Source organism: Neoarius graeffei, chromosome 22 (genome assembly GCF_027579695.1).
Source record: "Neoarius graeffei isolate fNeoGra1 chromosome 22, fNeoGra1.pri, whole genome shotgun sequence".
In the NCBI taxonomy this organism is placed as follows: Eukaryota; Metazoa; Chordata; class Actinopteri; order Siluriformes; family Ariidae; genus Neoarius; species Neoarius graeffei.
The window spans coordinates 5,308,627-5,331,733 of NC_083590.1; the positions used below are offsets into that span (position 1 = coordinate 5,308,627).

At 41.9% G+C, this 23,107-nt stretch overlaps 2 protein-coding genes across 3 annotated transcripts in view; both read right to left on the minus strand.

Moving 5' to 3' along the window:
- The window catches only part of LOC132870558 (tripartite motif-containing protein 29-like), a 70,357-nt gene extending 52,729 nt beyond the window's left edge, over nt 1-17,628 (minus strand). Inside the window, exons 1-5 of one of the 2 annotated variants that reach the window (XR_009651136.1) lie at nt 17,267-17,627; nt 15,597-15,692; nt 15,246-15,479; nt 14,942-15,113; nt 11,917-12,047 (exon numbers count right to left, since the gene is read on the minus strand). Coding sequence is in view for 1 of the 2 variants with exons in the window: in XM_060904243.1 (XP_060760226.1) it covers nt 11,987-12,047; nt 14,942-15,113; nt 15,246-15,479; nt 15,597-15,692; nt 17,267-17,329 (626 nt within the window). In the remaining variant the exon portion in view is untranslated. Of the gene's footprint in view, nt 1-11,916; nt 12,048-14,941; nt 15,114-15,245; nt 15,480-15,596; nt 15,693-17,266 lie in introns of both variants that reach the window. The other variant, XM_060904243.1, reaches the window with a different exon arrangement.
- Nucleotides 17,431-17,864, minus strand: LOC132870560 (E3 ubiquitin/ISG15 ligase TRIM25-like). The gene has a single exon (XM_060904244.1). The coding sequence runs from the start codon at nt 17,806-17,808 to the stop codon at nt 17,431-17,433; it is 378 nt and encodes a 125-aa protein (XP_060760227.1). The 5' UTR covers nt 17,809-17,864.
- Between the last annotated feature and the right edge of the window lie 5,243 nt (nt 17,865-23,107).

A 23,107-nucleotide genomic window follows, 5' to 3' on the forward strand; every position in this document is an offset into this window, starting at 1 on the left:
GGATATGAACAAGCATCATTGATGCAATCAATATGGGACTGCACTACTGTACATCCTGCAACACCTTGACTCTGCAGGGACGTACGCCAGGATTCTGTTCATGGACTTCAGTTTGGCATTCAACACCATTATTCCAGACATCCTCCACACCAAGCTTACCCAGCTCACTGTGCCCTCCTCCACCTGTCAGTGGATTACAAACTTCCTGACTGACAGAAAGCAGCAGGTGAGGATGAGGAGCTTCATATCCAGCACTCGGACTGTCAGCACTGGTGCTCCACAAGGGTGTGTGCTCTCCCCACTGCTCTTCTCCCTTTATACCAACGACTGCACCTCAAGAGACCTGTCCATTAAACTCCTGAAATTTGCAGACGATACAACGGTCATCGGCCTCATCCGGGACGGTGACGAGTCTGCATACAGACGGGAGGTTGAACGGCTGGTCTGGTGGTGTGGTCAGAACAATCGGGAGCTGAACACGCTCAAAACTGTGGAGATGACAGTGGACTTTAGGAGGAGGGGCCCCCCACACACACTCTGCTGCCCATCACCATCAACAACAACACTGTGACTGCCGTTGAAAGCTTCAGGTTTCTGGGTTCCACAATCTCTCAGGACTTGAAATGGGAGACAAACAGTCACTATCATCAAAAAGGCTCAGCAGAGGTTGTACTTTCTGCGCCAGCTCAGGAAGCTCAACCTGCCTAAAAAGCTGCTGACACAATTCTACTCTGCCATCATGCAGTCTGTTCTTTGCTCTTCCATCACTGTTTAGTTTGGATCAGTCACCAAACAGGAGAAGAACAGACTGCAACGGACAATAAGATCTGCAGAGAAAATTATTGGTGTCAACCTGCCCTCCATTCAAGACTTATACTTGTCCAGAGTCAGGAAACGGGCAGGTAACATCTCTGCGGACCCATCACACCCTGGTCACAATCTGTTTAATCTTCTCCCCTCAGGGAGGCGATATAGATCTCTGTATGCAAAAACAACCAGACACAAGAACAGTTTCTTCTCTCAGGCTGTCTCTGTGATGAACAGCTAAAATCCAGATTCATATATCAGTAATATCACTTGTAAAATATCTGAACACTTATACCGTCATTCTGTGCTCACTGTATACTTTATATTTATTTAACTATTCCGTACTTGACTTACCAGGATTACTTTGCACTATGCACCTATTTTTGTTGTTGTTTGCTTGTTTGTTTGATTTTGTGTCTACGCTTTTTTATCTGTTTTGTACTATGAGAGCTAAGTGAACTGGAGTCAAATTCCTCGTGTGTGTCCACATACCTGGCAATTAAAGTGTTTCTGATTTCTGATTATGAACAGGATATCAAAAAACTGAGGGACAGGGTGGACCAGCTGGGAAGTGATGTACCCGGTGAGTGAAAGATGAATGAAGATAAATTAAAGACATAGAAACAGATTAGACTTATACCTACATGGATAGTATATATCTTTTGTCATCTTTAATTGATCCAAGGAAAAGGCATGTCAAACACACTGTAACTAGTGAAGTTCTGGGGAGCATTTAAACAAGATCATTAATGGAGAGCATGAACACGTGGAAAAGTGTTCGTGTGTGTGCTTTTTAACAGAGTGTGAGCTGTTGTGATTTGCTAGCAGTGTGCAAGTGTACAGTGCCCTCCATAATTATTGGCACCCCCCTTGTAAAGATTGGTGAAAAGGGTTAGAAAAACTCCACCTTTTAGTGAAGTTGCTTCATCTCACACTGAAAAAAATGAGAAGAATCCAACCTTTAATTGGAATAAATTTATTCAGAGGAAAAACAAATCCCTCGTGAAGAAATAATTATTTTCAGCAAAAACACATGCCACTATTATTGGCACCCCTGGAAATGATAATGAACACAATGCAACTGAAGCATGTTTCCCATTTAAATTGTACATGTTTGAGTTGATTGGAGTGTGGAGGAACTTTCAAGCTGTAATCCATGACTTCCTGATTAACCGGGGAACAAATATGAGGTGACACAGAAGCCAAATTCCCTTAGTCATCCATCAACATGGGAAAGATAAGAGAACACACAAACCAAATGAGGGAGAAGTGTGTTTACCTTCAGAAGTCAGAGAATTGTTCTAAAAGAATAGCAACTTGCCTGAAAATGTCAATTTCTACGGTTAGGGCAATAATAAAAATGTGGACACCAACTGGAACTGTTACTGTACACAGTTGACTGGAAGATGACCAGTTTATTTGACCCCATGTACAGTGAGGAGGGTAAGAGAGGTAAAAAAACAAAACAAAAAAACTCCAAGGATCACTGTTGGTGAATTAGAAGAAAAATAAAATGTTGGGGTTTCCAAATCTCTAAAACCACCATCAGACTCCACCTCCATACCAACAGATTATTTGGAAGCTATGCCAGGAAAAAAAGCCTTTTCTGTCAGTTAACCACAAACGTAAGTACCTGAAGTTTGTGAAATGCTACTACAACTTTGACTGGAATCGTGTCCTCTGGTCTGATGAAACAAAAATGGAGCTTTTTGGCAATAAACACTCAAGGTGGGATGGCTCAAAGAAGGATGGCTGTAATGAAAAGAACCCAATCCCAACTGTACAATATGGTGGAAGTTCTGTGATGTTTTGGGGCTGTTTTTCCTCCAAAGGCCCTGGAAACCTTGTTAGGGTGCATGGCATCATGGACTCCATGAAATACTGGGACATTTTAAATCAAAATCTGGCTGCCTCTGCCAGGAAACTAAAACTGAATCAAACTTCTGCCATGGCCATCTCGGTTCCCTGGCTTGAACCCCAATGAAAACCTGTGGGTGAGCTGAAGAGGAGGGAGCACAAGAGAGGGTCTCAGACACTGGATGATCTGGAGAGATTGTGTAAAGAGGAATGGTTTCAGATTCCCTGCTTTGTATCTCCAACCTTATAAAATGTTATAGGAGAAGACTCAGTGCTGTTTTACTGGCAAAGGGAGGGTGTACACAGTATTCAATGCAGGGGTGCCAATAATAGAACTTTAGAACTTTGTCATTGTTTTAGAAACAACAAAACACAGTTTAACAGCTCTTGGTAGAAATATCGACGTGTACGGACAACTGTCGAGTATCTCCGCCGCTTCATGGGCGAAGATGCGGCCGGTCGCACTCCGGAGCAGTGCCGATCGAAAATAAGTGTCGATGGGCGTTTATCACAAAGCAAAGAATCACAATAGGTCTGGGGCTGGACGTAGTAAGTTTCCATATTATTATATAATGGATCGGGTTTTACAAGATAAGCCCTTGACACACTGTAAAAAACGTCCATAGAATTAACAGTGAATTTATGTAAAATCATGACATAAAAAAAACTGTAAATACAAAAACAATGAAGCAGTGTGTAATTTACATCAATATACTGTAAAATTCCTAACCAAATATGTTAAATAGTAAGAATATGTTGAATTTATCATTTTTTTGTAGAATTTACAAATTGTAGTTTAAACACAGACAAACTGTAATACTAAAACAGAATGTGATAGTTAAAATTACATCATTGCCCTGTTAAAAAAAAAAAAAATGGCCACCGTTGTGGCTCAGTCGAGTACGGCGCCATACCATGAATCCGGGGACCCAGGTTCGATTCTGACCCAAAGTCATTTCCCGATCTCTCTCCAGTTCATTTCCTGTCTCGACACTGTCCTATCCAATAAAGGTGAAAAAAGCCCCCCCAAAAAATATCTATCTAGTAGATCATTGCTTGTAACCATTTTGAATCATTGTTTATTGTACAATGAATATCCGTAAAATTAACAGTTATGTATTGATTATTGTACATTGAATACCTGTAAAATTTACATTTATCATTAATTGTACATGGAATCCCAGTGAAATGTACAAGTTATTCTGTAATGTTTACATTTCACTGTATTTTTAACAGGATTATTCTGGCAACCACAGCTGCCAGTGTTTTTCCGTAAAAATAACGGATTTTTTTTTTTTACAGTGTCGCCAGCATTCTCTCTGAATACAAGCGATACAGCCGATTCCACTGGCAGTTCACAGAATGAGGGAAGCACTCCCCCTGTGAGTCAGCTGACCGAGGAGGAGGAGGGCGATGAGGACGATGGTGTCAACGCTGCATCAAATGATAGATGTAAGTGGATACATAACATTACATTATATATTTATAGTTTTAACTATACTCTGTATATTATATGCATATATTCAATATATTCTGTTTAATTTTTGTTCAACAGTATACAGTAAATTTTGTAAACAGTAAATTTTGTTCATAGGACTGAACACGTGTTTACAAAAGAAGGAGACGAATGAAAAAGATGACAGCAAATTTCATGAGGAAGGAAAAAAAAAAAGCTCCCAGGGATTCGTATGAGAAAGGAATGAAGACTGAGGCCGAGGAAAGACATAGGACAAGTGTAATAATAATAATAATATTTGCACTTCTCGCACAAATAATAAGTTAAATTTATATATCGCCTTTCAAAAAACCTAAACCTTGCTTTAAAATTATAGAGCAAGGAAAGGAATAAATAAATAAATAAAGATAGTCTCATCTCATTATCTCTAGCCACTTTATCCTTCTACAGCACTGGTGCCATGGTGGCGGCCCGCGGGCCGGATCCGGCCCAAATGAACATCTAATCCGGCCCCCTTGCTGATGTACTGTGTAGTGAAGAGAGTGACTTTGAAATGAGGTGTGTGTGTTCTGAGCTCTGTGTATTTCTGTGAAACGAGAGAGAGAGGGGGAGTGAAACACAGTGTTGACACTCTTGTTGTGAATACAAACTATGACAAGAAAGCTGTGTGATTATTGTCCAATATGAACCAAAAGTCTAGTTTTGAACATCAAAGAGAGAGAGAGAGAGAGAGAGAGAGAGAGAGAGAGAGATGCATTTTCTGTAGCAGGGGCGAAATTTCCAGCGCCCCAAAACCATTAAATTCGGCGATGCTGATTGGCCAAATATTTATGATTTTTCCCGAGCAACCATACACGATTGGCTATTCCGCTGCACTTCTGGGGCGCTTTGCCGAGCGCCCAAGAAGAGAAATGATACGCGTCTGTCGGTGGAAATGTTGTTTAAATAATTCAGATCGCATGTAGGCACACACTATTAAGTAAAACTGACATTGATAATAAAATTTGTAAAAAATATATATCGATATATTTTATATTTTTTCCCCTCCACATGTGGGAGGGCGGCGCCCGAGCGCCCCCTATGAGCCAGCCGCCACTGGTATGACTGCCTTCAGGTATCAGAGGAAAACTTATACTAACATCGTCCGTCCACTCTTTAATTAAATGCGGATCCGGTAGGCGATGTCCACTTGTTAGAGTTAACTTATTTATGTAGCATTCTCGATCTTGTAAGGACAATTGTTTTGCATAATCTGACAGCTCGTAATGCCGGTCTATGGGCAGCGCCATTGTTTGAGTCCAGGCTGCGCGCGCATCCTGGCAACGGTCGGTTTGTTTACAAACATGCGAAGGGGTCTATACCATACCGATCCGATGTGCGTGGTAATATGGCGGACAGATTCCGTCACTCTGATTGGCCAATGAGCTCTCTAGCTATTTTACGTACAGATCAGTGACTGGACCCTGTGGAAAAGACTGAATATCGGGCAACCATAGGCGTGACATGTTTCTGTTTGAAAAAGAAAAAAAAAAAAAATGTTCTGTTTGAAATCGGGTCAATTGTACCACAAACCATATCAGCATTAATGGATTCCTCCAAGAGTAGTGACAAAAATTTCGGACGCTGGATTCAGGCGGTCGATATTCTGCGCATACTGAGGAGACACATTCGGGAGCTTGTGGAAGAAGAAACCGAAAATTATCACCGGTGTCTTCAGGAAAAGTTAGGGAAGGAAACTTGTACATCCCAATGTCGTTTGCAAAACTACAAACGAAGATCAAGACAGGTAAACCACAGTAGAAGGAATCAGATCTAAAGCAATAATTTGCAGTGTATTAGTTATTATTCACAAGGGCCTGATGGGTTAAAATATAACACAGCAGCAGTTGTATGTAAAATAAATACATACATAAAAATCTATAGATAGTACAGCGCCCTCCACAATTATTGGCACCCCTCGTTCTTAGGCTTCTAATAAATTCCTTTAAAAAGTAATATAGGACAACAATGCAAATTAGAGATGGTTTTATAACCTTTTCCAGCCTGATGAGCATCAACAACACTTTCTCTGAGGTCCTCAGAAATCTCCTTTGTTCGTGCCATGATACACTTCCACAAACATGTTGTGAAGATCAGACTTTGATAGATCCCTCATCTCATCTCATTATCTGTAGCCGCTTTATCCTTCGACAGGGTTGCAGGCAAGCTGGAGCCTATCCCAGCTGACTACGGGTAAAAGGCGGGGTTCACCCTGGACAAGTCGCCAGGTCATCACAGGGCTGACACATAGACACAGACAACCATTCACACTCACACCTACGCTCAATTTAGAGTCACCAGTTAACCTAACCTGCATGTCTTTGGACTGTGGGGGAAACCGGAGCACCCGGAGGAAACCCACGCGGACACGGGGAGAAGATGCAAACTCTGCACAGAAAGGCCCTCGCTGGCCACGGGGCTCGAACCCAGGACCTTCTTGCTGTGAGACGACAGCACTAACCACTACACCACCGAGCCGTCCTTGATAGATCCCTGTTCTTTAAATCAAACAGGGCGCCCATTCATGCCTGATTGTCATCCCACTGACTGAAATCACCTGACTCTAATTTCACCTGCAAAATATACACTATATTGCCAAAAGTATTTGCTCACCCATCCAAATTATCGGAATCAAGTGTTCCAATCACTTCCATGGCCACAGGTGTATAAAATCAAGCACCTAGGCATGCAGACTGTTTTTACAGTTTGGAGCTGGCCCCTTCCTCTTCCAACATGACTGTGCACCAGTGCACAAAGCAAGGTCCATAAAGACATGGATGACAGAGTCTGGTGTGGATGAACTTGACTGGCCTGCACAGAGTCCTGACCTCAACCCGATAGAACACCTTTGGGATGAATTAGAGCGGAGACTGAGAGCCAGGCCTTCTCGTCCGACATCAGTGTGTGACCTCACAAATGCGCTTCTGGAAGAATGGTCAAAAATTCCCATGAACACACTCCTAAACCTTGTGGACAGCCTTCCCAGAAGAGTTGAAGCTGTTCTAGCTGCAAAGGGTGGACTGATGTCATATTGAACCCTATGGATTAGGAATGGGATGTCACTTAAGCTCATATGTGAGTCAAGGCAGGTGAGCAAATACTCTTGGCAATATAGTGTAGCTGCAAGCAGCAATGTGGGGGTCTAGCAGAAATGGCAGCGTCCGCAATGGTCTTCAGATGCAACACTGACTGCATGTTACATGACAAACAACCAAAGATTCACAGAGATGTGAACTTATCTCCTGCCTGGGAGCTTTTGGGTAAATGCTTAAAAAAAAAAAAAATTGACACTGAGTACCTTTTTGTGAGGATTGGTCTGAAGATCAGCTGTTACCAATTTCATAAGAAAATGTGTGACCTATAAAATATGATCTTATAACAATGTTAAAATTATAGCGCCCCCCCAGAGGTCAAAGGTCACCATATTTAATGAGTGTCCTCAGGATGGGGTCAAGAGTCTGTACCAAGTTTGAACTTGGAACGTCAAACCGTTCCTGAGATATGACCTCACTTCCTGTTTGGCGGTTTCGCCGCCATTTTCGTTTGGCTGTGGCAGGCAAATGCTTTTGAATTTCTAAACGGCTATCAGTAAGTTTTGTGGGGAATGGCCTGAAGACCATGTGTTCCAATTTTCATGACAAGCAGGCTAAATTTGCGACCGCTGAAAATTTTGTTTCACTTTCAACAAAATCCAAAATGGCGGAAAATTACATCATAGGATGTGTTGAACTTGGCTTGACCCAAGGATTCCAAGGGTACCTGATTTTTGAAAATCGGGCATACAGCTCAAAAGTTACACTCATGGACGCAACTCCAAATTTGATCCATTGGTGGCGCTAGACCACTTAACTTGCATACATGACACTTGGTCAAGTTAATCAGGGTGCCGTCCCCAATGTGTGTGCAAAATTTCACAATTTTTTACCATACGGTTCTATAGGTTGCCATAGACTTCCATCACGGAAGAAAGTTGAACAATAATAAGAATACATAGGTGGTGTTTACATTAGACCGTATCAGCGGATCATCAGATTAACGTTTTTAAAACGATTCGCGTGCACACAGCAACGCCAATACACGGATACACTCGGCTCCGCAGGCATCCTGCGCTCCAAATCACTCCGCCCTGAACAGCGAGTGCCAAAAAAATGTATATGGTATGTCTTTTAGATTGGAGAAAAACATCTTGTGAATGAGTCTGCAGTAGCAGACGGCTCCGATACATCTGTGGACTGTGATCCGCTTTCACCACCGTCCAAGAAAAAGGTAAATTTTCTGGAAAGCCCATTTTGAACTGTCAGTTTGTTTTTGGTGCCTTCATGGGGACAGACCATAGTCATTAAATATGACCAAGCACACCATTTTCTGGTTAGTTAGTAATTGTGGACCACAATGTATTGTCATTTAAATTTTGTCAAATGCAGGGGCGGCACTAGAGGGTTGCTGAAAATCCTAGCACCGCCACTCGTCAAATGATTTACAGTCTACATTTGAGTGTGGATTTTACATGAATTTACTTCTGAATTTTATATGAAGGTTTCACACACTTTACATGTGAATTTGGATGATCAGTTACAATTCAAGTGGAAAGTTTACTTTTTAATCATTATTACCACCTAAGTATTTGTTTTTTTCTTTGTTTTACCTCTCGGAATGCATTTCTATTTTGTCACTTATATGTCACTTTGTTGTCAATTTGTTATTCTTTAGAGTTGTAATCCAATTCTGCAGTCCTCAGAGTCTGAGTCAGACCAAGACGAACATTATGTCCCAAAGCTGAGGAGGACCAAAAGCATACAGGTAATCAAGACACTATATATTATGTTTGGGTCATTTGACTTAAAAATTGAGTTGAAAAAGTGAACTAACTGTGCTATTTTTAATAAAATTTATCTCTTTTCCCCAAAGATTAACAGAAACAGATTTTGATTCCTATGAGCTTTTTGAGATGTCAGATGAGAGTGAGGATGAATACGTTCCTTCTACGAGTGAGGATTCTTCTGATGCAACAGACACAAGCGAAGTTCTTGAAATGTTCAATCAGAAGAAAATTGTCCCAAGGGGACGCTCGCCCCTACGAAAGGGGAACAGCAATGCTTTGAGACGGAAAAGGTTCCAGCGTTCCAGAAGTGCATCTCGTTGCAAAACACATTCTTTTCATGGACAGTCACCAGAAGAAAATGAAATATCACATACAGAAGACCTTCATGGAAATTTGACACAGGTTTGTCCTGACAGTACTACTTCAGATGGAGCTGCTGACTTCCCTACCATACCTGCTGTCTGTAAAAAAAAAAAAAAAAGACGGATCACGACAATACAACAAAAAACAGTACTGTTTATACTGTAAAAAGGGATTCATAAAAATGGCCAGGCATTTGGAGCATGCTCATAAAAATGAGAGAGAAGTTGCAAAGGCTGTGTCTCTTCCAAAAGGTTCTAAACAAAGACGACTGCACCTGGAACATTTGAGAAATAGAGGCAACTTTGCACACAATTCTGAGGTGTTAAACACTGGTGTTGGAAAGCTTGTTCCTCGGAAGCAACCTAAAGAGGATACTAAATCCTCTAAAGATTTTGCTCATTGTTTATTTTGCCAGGGCTATTTCACAAAGAAGCTGATGTGGCGCCATGTGATGATATGCAAGCTCAAGCCTAGTGACTATGTGAAGCCTGGCAAAACACGAGTGCAAGCTCTTTGTGCTTTTGCTCTACCACCACCACCTGGAGTCAAAGCAGAATTTTGGAAAGTCTTAAACAATATGAATCAAGATGATGTTTACTTTGCAGTCAAATCTGATGTCTGTATCATGGAGTATGGTGAGCATTTGTTTAACAAGCATGAACATGATGTGAGCAAACACGAATATATCCGCCAAAAGATGCGTGAACTGGGAAGGCTTTTGATGTGTTCGAAGAAAACCACACCATTGAAGATCACATAAGACCTGAAAATTTCATGCATGTTGTGCAAGCAGTGCAACTTGTGGCTGGCTTTGTGTCTGAATCCAACACCTACAAGCATCCAAGTCTTGCACTCAAAATTGGACACAGTTTGGTAAAGATATCGCAGCTTCTTGAAAGTCGTGCATGTGTTCAAAACAACAACATTGCAGCAAAATGTGCTCGTTCATTCCGCAGAGTATACGAAGCCAGATGGAATGAAGTAATTTCAGCTGCGTCACTGAGAACACTGCAAGAATCAAAATGGAATGTTCCTCAGTTGATTCCATTCACTAAAGATGTTCAGACTCTCCACTCCTATTTGGATGTGCAGCAAGAACAGTTTTGCAACAAACTGTCCTCAGAGCCATCTAAAAAGACTTGGTCACAATTGGCGAAGATCACTTTGACACAAGTCATGATGTTCAATCAACGTAGAACAGGAGAAGTTTCAAAAATTCCTCTCTCTGCCTACTTAGCACCACATCCATTAGATCTGCAGGAAGATGTGGGTGAGGCCCTTTCCAACCTCGAGAAAAAACTGTCAGCATTTCAGGAGGTTGGAAATCAGAGGAAAGAGAGGGAGAAAAGTCCCGGTCCTCCTAACTCCAGAAATGCAGCAATCGTTGGACCTCCTTGTTGCTAAGCGGCATGAATGTGGAGTTCTTAAGGAAAATGGCTATCTATTTGCCAGGCCATGTGTATTGACATGCTTCCGTGGCTCTGACTGCATCAGAGATTTTGCCAAGGACTGCGGTATTAAAAACTGCACAAGTCTCACTTCTACAAAACTGCGCAAACAAACTGGAACTCTCTCTCAAGTACTCAACCTCAGTAATACAGAGTTGGACCAGTTGGCCACATTTCTTGGCCATGATATCAGAGTACATCGCCAGTTTTACAGGCTACCTGAAGGCATCCTTCAGCTTGCAAAAATAAGCAAAGTCCTCTTGGCTCTTGACCAGGGACGTTTGGCAGAATTTAAAGGAAAAAGCCTAGACGAGATCGCAATTGATCCTGAAGGTACTTCTGATGTCTTTCTTCATATATTTTTGTGTAAAAGGTAGACTTAAACTAGAATAATTCTTAGATCAAAATCATGTCTTACCAATCAAATGATTTGCTACATTTTTTACTTTTTGCCTTTCATCCCTTTGCTTATTTTAGAGAATGTGAACCTTGACAGTGACTATGAGGCACAGGATGAGTCTGACACACAAGGTATGCACTTTCATATTCTGATGTCTGTCCTCATATGTTTCTGTCTAAAAGGTAGACTTTAGATAGGAATATTAGCAGGTCTAAATGAATGTACTGACTGCAGTTGTTCCAGTCAGACAATCTATAATCTGCTTGCCTTTTCCATGTCCTTGCTTATCTCAGAGAATGTAAACCTTGACAGTGCTTCTAAGGGACAGGGTGAGTCTGACACACAAGGCATGTTTCCCCCCCACATGGTCCCAAATACATGTATGTATGCAATGTATGCAGGACCTAAATGTATGTGTGGTTACAGACATATACAGAAACTTATTTTCCCTGAATTTCAGGACGCTGTGTTGAGCCCAGCGGGATGACAACAGTGGATCCAGATGTGAGGGCGTGCTGTGAAACATTGCAGGGCACCGTGACCCCTACAAAAACCTGTAAAAGGAAGTCCCCAAAGAAGAAATGTAAGATGTGTTCCAAGTTGATAGAGATTGTTTGTCTTTGACAACTGGAATTTCACATGTCTCTCTCCCCTTCTTCTCCTCTATATCCATCCATCCCTCCCTTCCTTCCCTCTGTATACAAATCTCACACAGGTCGCCCACCAGTGACGAGGAGGTTGTGGAATAAGGAGGAGATCGCTGCCGTTGAAAAGCATATGATGGCGTTCATTACCACGTGTCGTGTTCCTGGGAAAGCTGAATGTGAACGGCGCCTTGCACAAGAGAAAGTAGCTCTGAAAGACAGGAATTGGTTAGCTGTAAAATTCTACACCAAGAATCGGATCACAGCTCTAAAACACAAGATGTAAAAGAAATTTGTTTTGTTTTATGGTACAGATGTTGGCAACCTTTTTTGTCATCATAATTGAGTGAGTTAAGCTAAAAATGGTTTTTACAGTTGTAGAAAGTGCAAGTTGCATGTTCTGATGGCAAAATGATCATTCACTTAAAGCATTTGATGGATTTCAGTCCTCCGAGAATTACCCGAGAATTACTTGATAGATGCCTGTAAAATTCAGAAGAATCGGATCACAACACACAAGATTTGTAAAAGAAATGTTTTGTTTTATAGTACAGATGTTGGCAACCTTTTTGTCGTCATAATTGTGTGACTGAGTTCTAGAAAGTGCAAGTTGCATGTTCTGATGGCAACAAAGCATTCAAAGCTGATGTCCTCATGAAGCTGTGTTAAACTGCGTAAATCTACTGTTAAAATAATGTCACATTTTGACAGGAACAACAAACGCACAAAATGATGCAATCGCATACAATTAAAGGTTTTTTTTTTGTTTGTGTTTGTATAATGCATGTTTGTGTCTTTACAATTGAATTAAACATACCATTTAATGTTAAACAAACTGTTGGTAGTGGTCTGAGTTAGAGAGCTCCTTGATAATGCTTTAGGCTCTGTCTAGGCAGTGTTAAATTCATGTGCTCAATGATGTGCAATTGGCAAGATTCATTGGCAAGTTATGTTTTTTTTTTTTTTTCACATTTCTTCTGATTCATTTACATTTTTGACCAGTGCAGTGGTGTTAGCTGACCAGGACAGGTCGGCAGAGATGTGAACCCCTAGGAATTTGAAGGTCTCCACTCTCTCGCCGTTGATGTACAGGGGGGCTGGGGCGGCTTTGTTCCGTCTGAAGTCCAGGATGAGTTCCTTAGTCTTGGTGATGTTCAGCGCCAGGTTGTTGACTGCACACCACTCCCTGAGTCTAAGGACCTCATCTCTGTAGGCCACCTCATTCCCCTCTGTGATCATCCCCACCACCGTTGTGTCATCTGCAAATTTCACAATGATGTTCTCAGAGTGGGTGGGTCTGCAGTCATGTGTGTAGAGTGAGTAGAGAAGAGGGCTCAGGACACAACCTTGTGGCGAGCCGGTGCTGAGCGTGCGGGCGGATGAGAGGTGGGGGCCCAGCTTCACGTGCTGGGGTCGGTTAATCAGAAAGTCTTTAATCCATGAGCAGGTGGAGGGTGGGAGCCCCAGGTTGGCCAACATGGGGATGAGGATGTCCGGTATTATTGTGTTAAAGGCTGAGCTATAGTCAATGAAGAGCATCCTGACATAGCTCCCCTTTTTCTCCAGGTGGCTCAGTGCAGAGTGGAGGGCAGTGGTTATTGCATCCTCAGTGGATCTGTTTGGTCCGTATGCAAACTGATGTGGGTCGAGGGTGGGGGGGGGGGGGGGAGACAGGCTTTGATGTGTCTCAGTACCAGTTTTTCAAAGCACTTTGTGATGACTGGGGAGAGTGCTACTGGGCGGAAGTCGTTCAAGTTGGTTGTGGGTGTCTTTTTAGGGACTGGGATGATGGTGGCCGATTTTAGGCAGGCTGGGATGTTGGTTTGTTCAGTTGCAGTATAATCCACATTTTTGTATGTCATCAATGTAAATTAATGTCATGCAGCAATATTTTTCCACTGATTTCACCCCCGCAGTCATGATCGAGTAGTTCTTTAAAGTTAAATTGGTATGCATAGTAAGTGGTACTAAGAATGTAAGAAAAACCAGAATGGGTGTGTATGTTGTGGTACCACAAAGCACTGAAACCTGACAAGTCCCCAGGAGTTAGGTTCTTGTCAGGTCAAAGACCTCTACTTTGTCTGTCTGATAATTTGAAGGTCACATGTGTGTTCACATCCACTCAAGGCTGCTGCATGGATTTTTTTCATTGCTGTATGTCCTTTAGAAAGGGTGGTTCCCACAATGCATGGTCTTGTCAGGTTGACCCACAAGTGCGCAAAGACAAGTGTGTGTGTGTGTGTGAGAGTGAGAGAGAGAGAGAGAGAGAGAGAGAGAGCGCGTGTCAGAGTTGCATGTTGACCATTAAATTGGCTTGAATTTGTTAATCATGACAAGTTTTTTTCATGTGTGTTTGCTTGCCATTTTAGTACAATTTTTAAGTCAGAAAACCCCAGAAGCTTCCCAGGACCCAGGAGCTTCGGGGGGCTTCCCCCCCTTGTCCCCCCACCAGGCCGCTGCCCTGGACCAGCTGGGGGCCTGCGGCCCCCAGACCCCCAGCTAAAGTTTTCAGATAATTTCACCAGCCCCAAATCACATCCCTGTATTTACACAGGTAAGTAAACAGGTAAAGTGAAAATATACTAACTAGCAACGTTTCACACAAAACACAATGTATAGCATGTTGTAAATGAGGCTTAACAATAAGCTAAATGACTCAGCAGTGTGGCTAACTAGCACTGCTAACCATGATTAGCATAATTAACAATGCCAATCTCGTTTTAACTTAAATTAAACATTTTGATCATCACTTTCAACACCACAGTGATCTTAAACGACAACAACAACTCACTGTTGGTTCCACTCCAAGGTTAAAACAGCTGAATCTCTGGAGGAGCACATTTGTAATGGCTTGTAACAGGCATGGTTGAAACAAGAAGTGCCTCGTGCATATAACAGGAAGTGACTACAAATTAAAGCTGCAGTGCCTAAAACTACCACTAGGGGAAACCTAACCCCACCCAGTAACTGACAGAGTCAGCACAATTTTAAATCAGTGTTTTAGTTCAAAGTGTCGGGTGAATAAAGTGTCTGCAGAAAAGAAAGCAGGAGCATCGCTAAGAAATAACATCACTGTGTTTCTCCAGCAGGAACAGCTCCTCTTACCATGTGGAGGGATTTTGCTGAATTCCTCCTCACAGAATTCCCCGAGTCTCTTTTTCAGATCTGAGAGAGAATTCCTCACTCCATCAAATGAGAGATGTTGATGGACAGTGACGCTGGATGTGTGAAAATCTGGTCTTTGAAGTTGAGGAGAGCGACGTCCAGAAGCTAAAACCTACAGAAAGCAAATGAAATGTAAAACCCACTTGTGATGTCAGACAGGGACATTTATTGCTCCCTTAATGAGAGGTGTTTTAGAGAGTGTGTGAGGAACAGCTGCCTCTGTAGATCAGACAGTGAGTGTTACCTGGAGGAAATGGATGTGATTGTGTGTGTGTGAAAGCTGCTCCAGTTCAGTGACTCTCCTCTGAAGATCAGCAATCTCCTGCTCCAGTTGCTCCAGGACTCGTTCAGCTCGACTCAGTTCAGCCTTCTCCTGATCTCTGATCAGCTCCGTCACCTCCCAGCGCTTTTTCTCCATGGAGCTGATCAGCTCAGTAAAGATCCTCTCGCTGTCCTCCACTGCTGTCTGTGCACTGAGCTGTTAGGACACACACAAGATTTAAAGCTCATCTATCATTCCCTCTCTTACTGGGACTGTAAATGACTCGTTGTCCATGTTGTCCGTGTTTCTAGGAGCAGCTCTGTCTCTGCTCACCTTTATAGTGTTCACAGCCTGTTTCAGCTCCTGCACCACCTTCTGCTTCTCCTGGATTCTCTGCTGGGATTTCATCTGCTCCTCCTTTAACTCACTCTGAGGACAAATAAAATACATTCAGCTTTTTATACAGTACGAGCGAACTGGTTCCATATTAATGTCAGTTCAAAGTACATTCACGTTTCACTCTGAAGGTTATGTACTCTCTGTGTGTGTGTGTGTGTGTGTGTGTGTGTGTGTGTGTGTGTGTGGAGTGAGAGAGAAAAATGTTCACTAACTGATCTGGGCTGGGTTTCCCGAAAGCCTCTTAAGGCCAAGAGAGTTTTAAATGACCTCTTAAGATCCATCATCAAGCTAACGTGGTTTTCCCGAACAACATCGTAGCACAAGTCGTCCTTTAGTTTGCTCGGAATTTACGAGAGACCCGGAGCACTCGTTCAAAACAAAGAGCGACTCGCTCGCTGCCGAATCCACAGAATGCGCATGCGGCTCTGAGGGACTCTCACAGTCAGCGGGGGAAACTGGTGTTGAATCTGCTGGTGGTGTTCAATTAGTTTTCTTCTACATTGCAAATACATCGAGTTAATTATCAGAGGTGGACAGTAACGAAGTACATTTACCTGAGTTCTGTACTGAAGTACACTTTGAGTATCTGTACTTTACTTGAGTATTTTTTGTGGAAACTTATGACTTTCACTCCATTTGAAAGACAAATATCGTACTTTTTACTCCACTACATTTCTATCAAGGTCCTCGTTACTCGTTACTATGAAGCAGCTTTGAAAGTGGATGTTTTTTTCTTTTCTAAAACGTGATTGGTTTTTCCGCAGGTGACACTGAGACAGTCTATCAGTAATCACTAGGGTCACGTCACGTCCATAGACTGGATAAAATCAAGATCAATGATTTCTCCGCAGCATTATTTAACACGATCAGTTGACAGCAGAATGGAAGGAGGCGGTTCTTCTGGGGAATGCACACACCCACGGTTCTATAGTTAGAACCCATGGTTCAGTTTTCTGAAAGGAATAAAGAGTCGTTTCATTTTAAATGTTGGCTTTGTTTGCCTAAAACGGAGCACATCACAGCCTACAAAAACTCACCATCCAACCTGCGGAAGCATATTGAGGGATATAAAATGTTTTATTCTATGCAGTCTGATTAGTCAAATGACTTTCTGTGGATTTGCCCGCCAAGTTGCCATAGTCTTCTCCACATCTAATGTTTACACAGTTAGTTAACTTGGACATTGTTCGTTATGTCTAATACAATTGCCTTTAGCAGCTACTAATGCCTATATGGGGGACGCAAACTGCAAAGACGCTCTTCGTCCTGTTGCTCTTTAGACTCCTTCTTACAAGTGAGTTCAGGAAAACCATGTACAGAGACAACGTTCGTTCCTTAAGAGAGTCTCTCACCTCTCTCTTTAGGTCTAAAGGGCACCGTTATCAGGAAACCCACCCCGAACCAGATTACGACCATCACTGAAGATAAATTTAACACACTGTTCACCAGAACACAGACAATTTTAATCAGCTTTTACAGAATCCTTCTGATTGAGACACACATTGAAATTAAAGTTCAAATCATATCACTGACTAAAGCACCTGTTTCTAGATGGGAAACTATAATTAAGATGATTTAATTCTGGAAAGATTTCTAGTTCTCACCTGTTTCTCAGCTCTTTCTGTTGCAACTGAAACAGCATCATGGTCTTTATGTTTCTCCAACATACACAAATAACAGATGCAGGCTTGATCAGTACGACAGTAGATCTCAATCAGCTTGTTATGTTCAAAGCAGATCTTCTCTTGGAGTTTTGCTGAGGCTTCAATTAATGTGTTTTTTTCAAAGCAGGAACTTCAAGATGAGGTTTCAGATGAGTTTCACAAAATGAAGCCAAACACATCAGACAGGACTTGACGGCTTTGTGTTTTCTCCCGGTGCAGAAATCACACTCCACATCTTGGACTTCAGTCTTCTTCAGTTTCTCCACCACTTCAGCCAGCATGTTGTTTCTGCATAGAACAGGCCTTGTAGTGAAAGCATCTCTGCACTGAGGACAGCTGTAGACGCCCTTCTGATCCCAGCAGCCATTAATACACACCTTACAGAAACTGTGACCGGAGATAGTCACCGCATCCTTCAGGAGATCCAGACACACTGGACACATGAACTGGTCCTGAGCTACTGAAATACTGGCCTCAGCCATTTTCCTGAACTCGCACTGAAAGAGAGAGAGAGAGATCAGTTTTGTTTTCTCTGAAATGACGAGTCACTTCCTGGTCCTGTGTGTGAAAGAGAGAGAGTAATAGGAAGAGGAGGAGCACAAACACAGAGAGGTCATGAACACTCCTATTAACCATTTCATCTCCTTTCAGTGCAGAAATATAACCCATGTAGCCGCACTGATTAGGATTAATTTCATGACATTTTATGAACGTTGATTCAGTGGACTCCACTAAAATGTCCAAAAAAAAAAAAAAAGTGAAAAAAAAAATTCAGAAAAATCTGGAAGTCCAACTCTCTTCCTCTAACGGGTTTGAACACAAACACAATCCATCTCTTTCGTTTTCTCCATCACAACACACACTTCTGACCTTCACCAATTCACACACTCCCTCCTCTTTCTTGACGAATTCAGGAAGAAACTTTCTGTCCAGGAAATGCAGAAGAGAACATCGCGATATTAATGACTCAGCAGCCAGAAAGATAAAGGTTTAGATGATAAAAAGATCTTTTATTGATCATTTAAACAAGTTACAGGAAACTTTTCCTTTTTTATCTGTATATTTTGTGTATAATTGTATACAACTGTGTTCAGTACGGTTGGCAGAGACATGTTTATCGCTGTCAGTCATCTGCTTTGGTTCATTATCCTTCTGAAAAATCCACTTCTGTTGGTTGAATCATTTCTCTGCAGATTTCTGAAAGTTCATGACGCTGTTATTGAACACAAGCTCACCAACAGCGCTGTAGGAGAAACAGCCCCAGCCTCCTCCGTGCTTTATAGTACCTTAGTGCAGTTTGGTTGGAATTCTTCTCCTGGCTTTCTCCACACAAACACTCGACCACCACATCCATCCAAGTTCAGTTTGGATTCATCTGAAAATAAGATGTTTCTCCAGAAGCTGCTGTGTTTCTTTTGCAGATGTCACCTTTATTTTCTTCTTCTTGAGGCTGATGAATGGTTTCTGCTGCGTTACTCTTCGTGTCCCCATGCTCCATGGTCCTGATTTGAATCGTATCTCATCTAGTTGTATCTGCTAATTCTCATCAAGATCAAGACTTGCTGCTGTTTCTCGGCTGCTTTTCTTGATTTTAATCACAATTTTGCTGCCCAAATCAGCTGGTGGTATTTCTGGGGCTGCCTGTACGTTGTCTGTTTTCATTCACAAATCCTTCTTCTTTTATCAAGTTTTGCTGATCAGGTGACTGGAGCGGCTTCTTTCTGCAGCCATGTTATGACTAAAGAGTGGCCTTCTTTATTCATTTAAAGCGGATGTGTATGTAGTCGATTCCCTTCAGGTTCATACAGGTATCTCGAGCAGAGTACCCACATGGTGGAGCATCATATTAACTATGGAGTCACTAGAACAACCAGAATAATATTAAGAGACCAAATACTTTTTAAAAAGAAGTAACCATGTAAAAATGGGTGAAATAACTTCTGGTTCTGGGACTGCAGGCTCAATAATATGCTTGTTCAAAAATGTCTCCATTTCATTGCCAATGGCCTCTTGTTGAGCTGGGGAGAATTTATGCTCATAATTAGTGACATTTTGGATACAGGAGGGATCATAGTCAAATTCAATGGGACAGTTGCTTACACATTGCAAAATGTAAGGATCCGTAGTGATCTTTCTCCATTCCTTCAAATAACGGCTTATTTGCCCAGCTATAAAAGGCTGTTGTGACCCGAGTAGTATATTTATCAAGTTATCATAGCTGACCTGTTGTGGAGGAGTTAATTCTGAGTGCTCTTGTTGTAGGATGCGGACTTCGCCGACGTCCTCCTGCGGTCGGCGTATCTTTCCCCTAAAAAAGGCCTGTTGAATCCTCGGCCGCCATAACGACCCCTCGCTGAGCCAAAGCGATCTGAAGACCTTCCCTGGCCATAGGGCTGAAAGCGTGAACCACGACTCTTCCTAGGGGGTATGGGGTATAAGCTTTTTTCCCAACTTGTTTGCTTTGGTCACTGCATCAATTTCTTTCCCCTTGTCATCACCAAACAACTCTGTTGTAATAGGAGTTGAGGCATTGCATAAAGCATTGTATTGGGCATTGAGATCTGGCTTTAGCAGCTCTTCTCTTCAGATTGATTTCTCTATTGCCAGACAGGATAAGCACCAAAGCATGGACTAGTTTGGTTTTCATTTCTCCGGATGCTGTTTTTGAGGCATCAAGGATAGCATAAGCTGCAGTTAAAAACATCTGTTGACATCTCTGCATTCCAGTATCTGCTTTCTTGGTGTTGTCTTTAAGCTGAGTCCACACAGTCCTGTTCGTCTCAGGAGCCAGTAAGAGCTTACAATTTTCCGGTCTGGGATATTTGTCAGTAAGCTCGTCGAGTTTTGCTTTGGGTAGTTTGTCATTGATGAGACCATCTATGATCTTCACCAGATCGTCATCGATTGGTGAGCTTGTTTTCTCACTTGTGGCAAACTCCTGGGCGAGGTCCTGGAACTCACTTGAGGCAGCATTTTTCTCTTTCTGTTGATCTTTATCTTGAGAAAGGAATTTTTCTAAGTCACCAGCAAGATCTGCATTAGAGATATTCCTGTCAGATTCCTCCTCTTCATCACTCCAGAAATCTTCATTATAAGCGTAGTTTTCGATGGCAGTCGCAACAAACTGTTCTACATGTTGTTTCAGATCAGTTTTCATCTCTGAAAACATGGCAGATATAGAAGTTTTCAAATCTTCTGAGGATGTGGTTTCAGTTGAGGTTCCTGGGTCACACATAATTGCCGCGAACGAGTAATAAATATATGTAGTGTGAATAGGAATTCACAAGTCTTATTCAGATTCTGAATATTTATTGTCATTGTCTCAAAAAACAACAACGAAATTCCGTTTGGAGCATCCATACAGCAGAGTTGTACGCCACTCATTGAATATTCTTCAAAGCAAAGCTAGATCGAAGATTATGAACGTAGTGTTTCCCAAAATTAATACGACTGTGGATCATTTGTAGGGAAACTATCACTTACTCCCCCCCCCCTTTTTTTTTTTTTTTTGCTAGGGAACTAACACTTACTTCCCTTTTTTATTACCAATTTTAATGACATTGTCGACTTTTAAGTAGAATAACAGCATTACGAATTTAGACTGTAGGGAAACTATCACTTACTTTCCCTTCTTAGTGAATCTTTTAAGGGAACTATCACTTACTTCCCTAAAGTTCCTCGTTAGGCTTTACACCAACTGAGGTATGAAAGCTCTCGTGAAGTTATACGAGTCCATGTGACTAACATTAATAAAACAACTCCCAAAACATAAAGTCGGAAATTTCTAACAGAAAAAAATAACAGAAACTATAAGAAAAGGAATATAATATATCCATAAATATAAATTACCTGTATAAAACCGAATTTAATCAAAAAAAAAAGCGCCGCTCTGGAAGGAAGAGCACAAGGCAGCTCTGAACTCCACGGCGTCCAACGTTGAACTGACTCACGGCGCGCGCGTGGGCATCTCATGTTAACCGGAAGTACGTCACTGCGATTTGGTAGAATTCTCCCTTTCCTGTTCCGTTTCTCCTGCAATAACTTCGGCGAACCATCTGAACCTCTCCTGTTTATGTTAGCGGTGATAAAAAGGAGTAAAATAAAAACATTTTTTTAAGTGAACACCCCGTTTACTGACCTGTAAAAGCAGGTGGAAAGCAGAATAAGGAAGACAGGATGCGTCTCCGTTTTCCTCCAGAATGTGTCTGAGGGAGGGGCGGGAGGTGGGGCTCCCTTACCGGACCCCCCCAACACCTGAAGCAACAACAAATTCTTCTTATTCTTCTTCTTTTTAATGGCAGATAATCACAATCTGTGTATACCGCCACCTACTGTACAGGAGTGTGTGAAGGGACTGGACAGATTCTATGTCAGATTACTAGGCTACAAAAAAAAAATTATATTCTTTTCATTAGACCTGTATCATTAAGATAACTAATTAGTGCTTTAATTCTATTTCGCTGTATTCCTTCTTCCTTTAGTATGTTGTGAATGTCTGAATGTCTGTCTTCAAGCTCCAACCATTTCTGTCTTTGATAACTGTATTTACTACAATGAAATAAAACATGCTCAACATCTTCCTTAACTCTACATCCTTGACAAAGACCATCACTTTTATCTAATATCTCATCTCATCTCATTATCTCTAGCCGCTTTATCCTTCTACAGCATAGGTGGCCAACCCGCGGCTCGCGAGCCGCATGCGGCTCTTTGCCTGGTGTCATGCGGCTCTCACCTTCACGTCCAAGTTGGTGTTCGTTTGTGGTTTTATGTGCGTTTTCGCTTCACTGCAGTTAATTACGGTTATTTTATTAAAGGTGCTTCGCTTAGTTTCATTACGGTATTTTCACATCATGACAAATGCGCAGGTGCGCGAGATGATATGCTAAATTTCAGATCTCAAAATGGCAGGGAAAAAATGCACTTCAAAAAGAAAATATGAAGCTGAAAACAGGACGTTTTTAACAGAGTGGGAGGATTTATATTTTTTCGTTGAACGTTATGGCAAGCCATTCTGCCTTCTATGTCAGTCGTCATTGTCGCATTTCAAGGCTTCAAATCTTCAGCGTCACTTCAGCTCACTACATGCTAAAATCGACCAGGACTTTCCGAAAGGGAGTGAACTTCGTAAACACAAGTTAATCACGTTAAAAAGTCAATCACAAACGCAGGTACAGCTCTTCAAAAAATGTACAAAACAATCAGAGACAGTAACACATACTGTTTGAGGAAATTAAATTAGCACTTTGTAATTTCCATTTTCCGACTGACTGTATTTATTTGAATACTTATTTATTTGAATGCAGGTCTTGTGCAGGTCATGCAATTGAGAATTCAAGCTGAATCAAAATGGCTTTTGCATTTTCGATGTTAAACAGGTAACTCCAAAATGCACTAGAATACAGGAAATTGCATCTAAGAAATCCAAAATTTTTCGGGGGAGGCCCCCCGGAACCCCCCCAATGGGGGGAATCCCCACATGTAAACAATGTCTGCCTTTCTGCCCCACCTACAATTTTCTTCACCAGTCGCCACTGTTGAAAATGACTGGCCTGTGGTCTTGGTACTGCAGTAAATGTATCATTATCATGTTGGTGTGGGGCATTGGTTAAGTTGGAGTGTGACATCAATGTGGCTGTGTGTGTGTGTGTGTCCGCGCGCGCAGAAGGAAGGGTAATATTTGTGTGCCCATGTTCATGTGCCGATGTGGCTCTTTGCCGTAACACAGTAAGAATTGTGGCTCTTGGGCTCCGACTGGTTGGCCACCCCTGTTCTACAGGG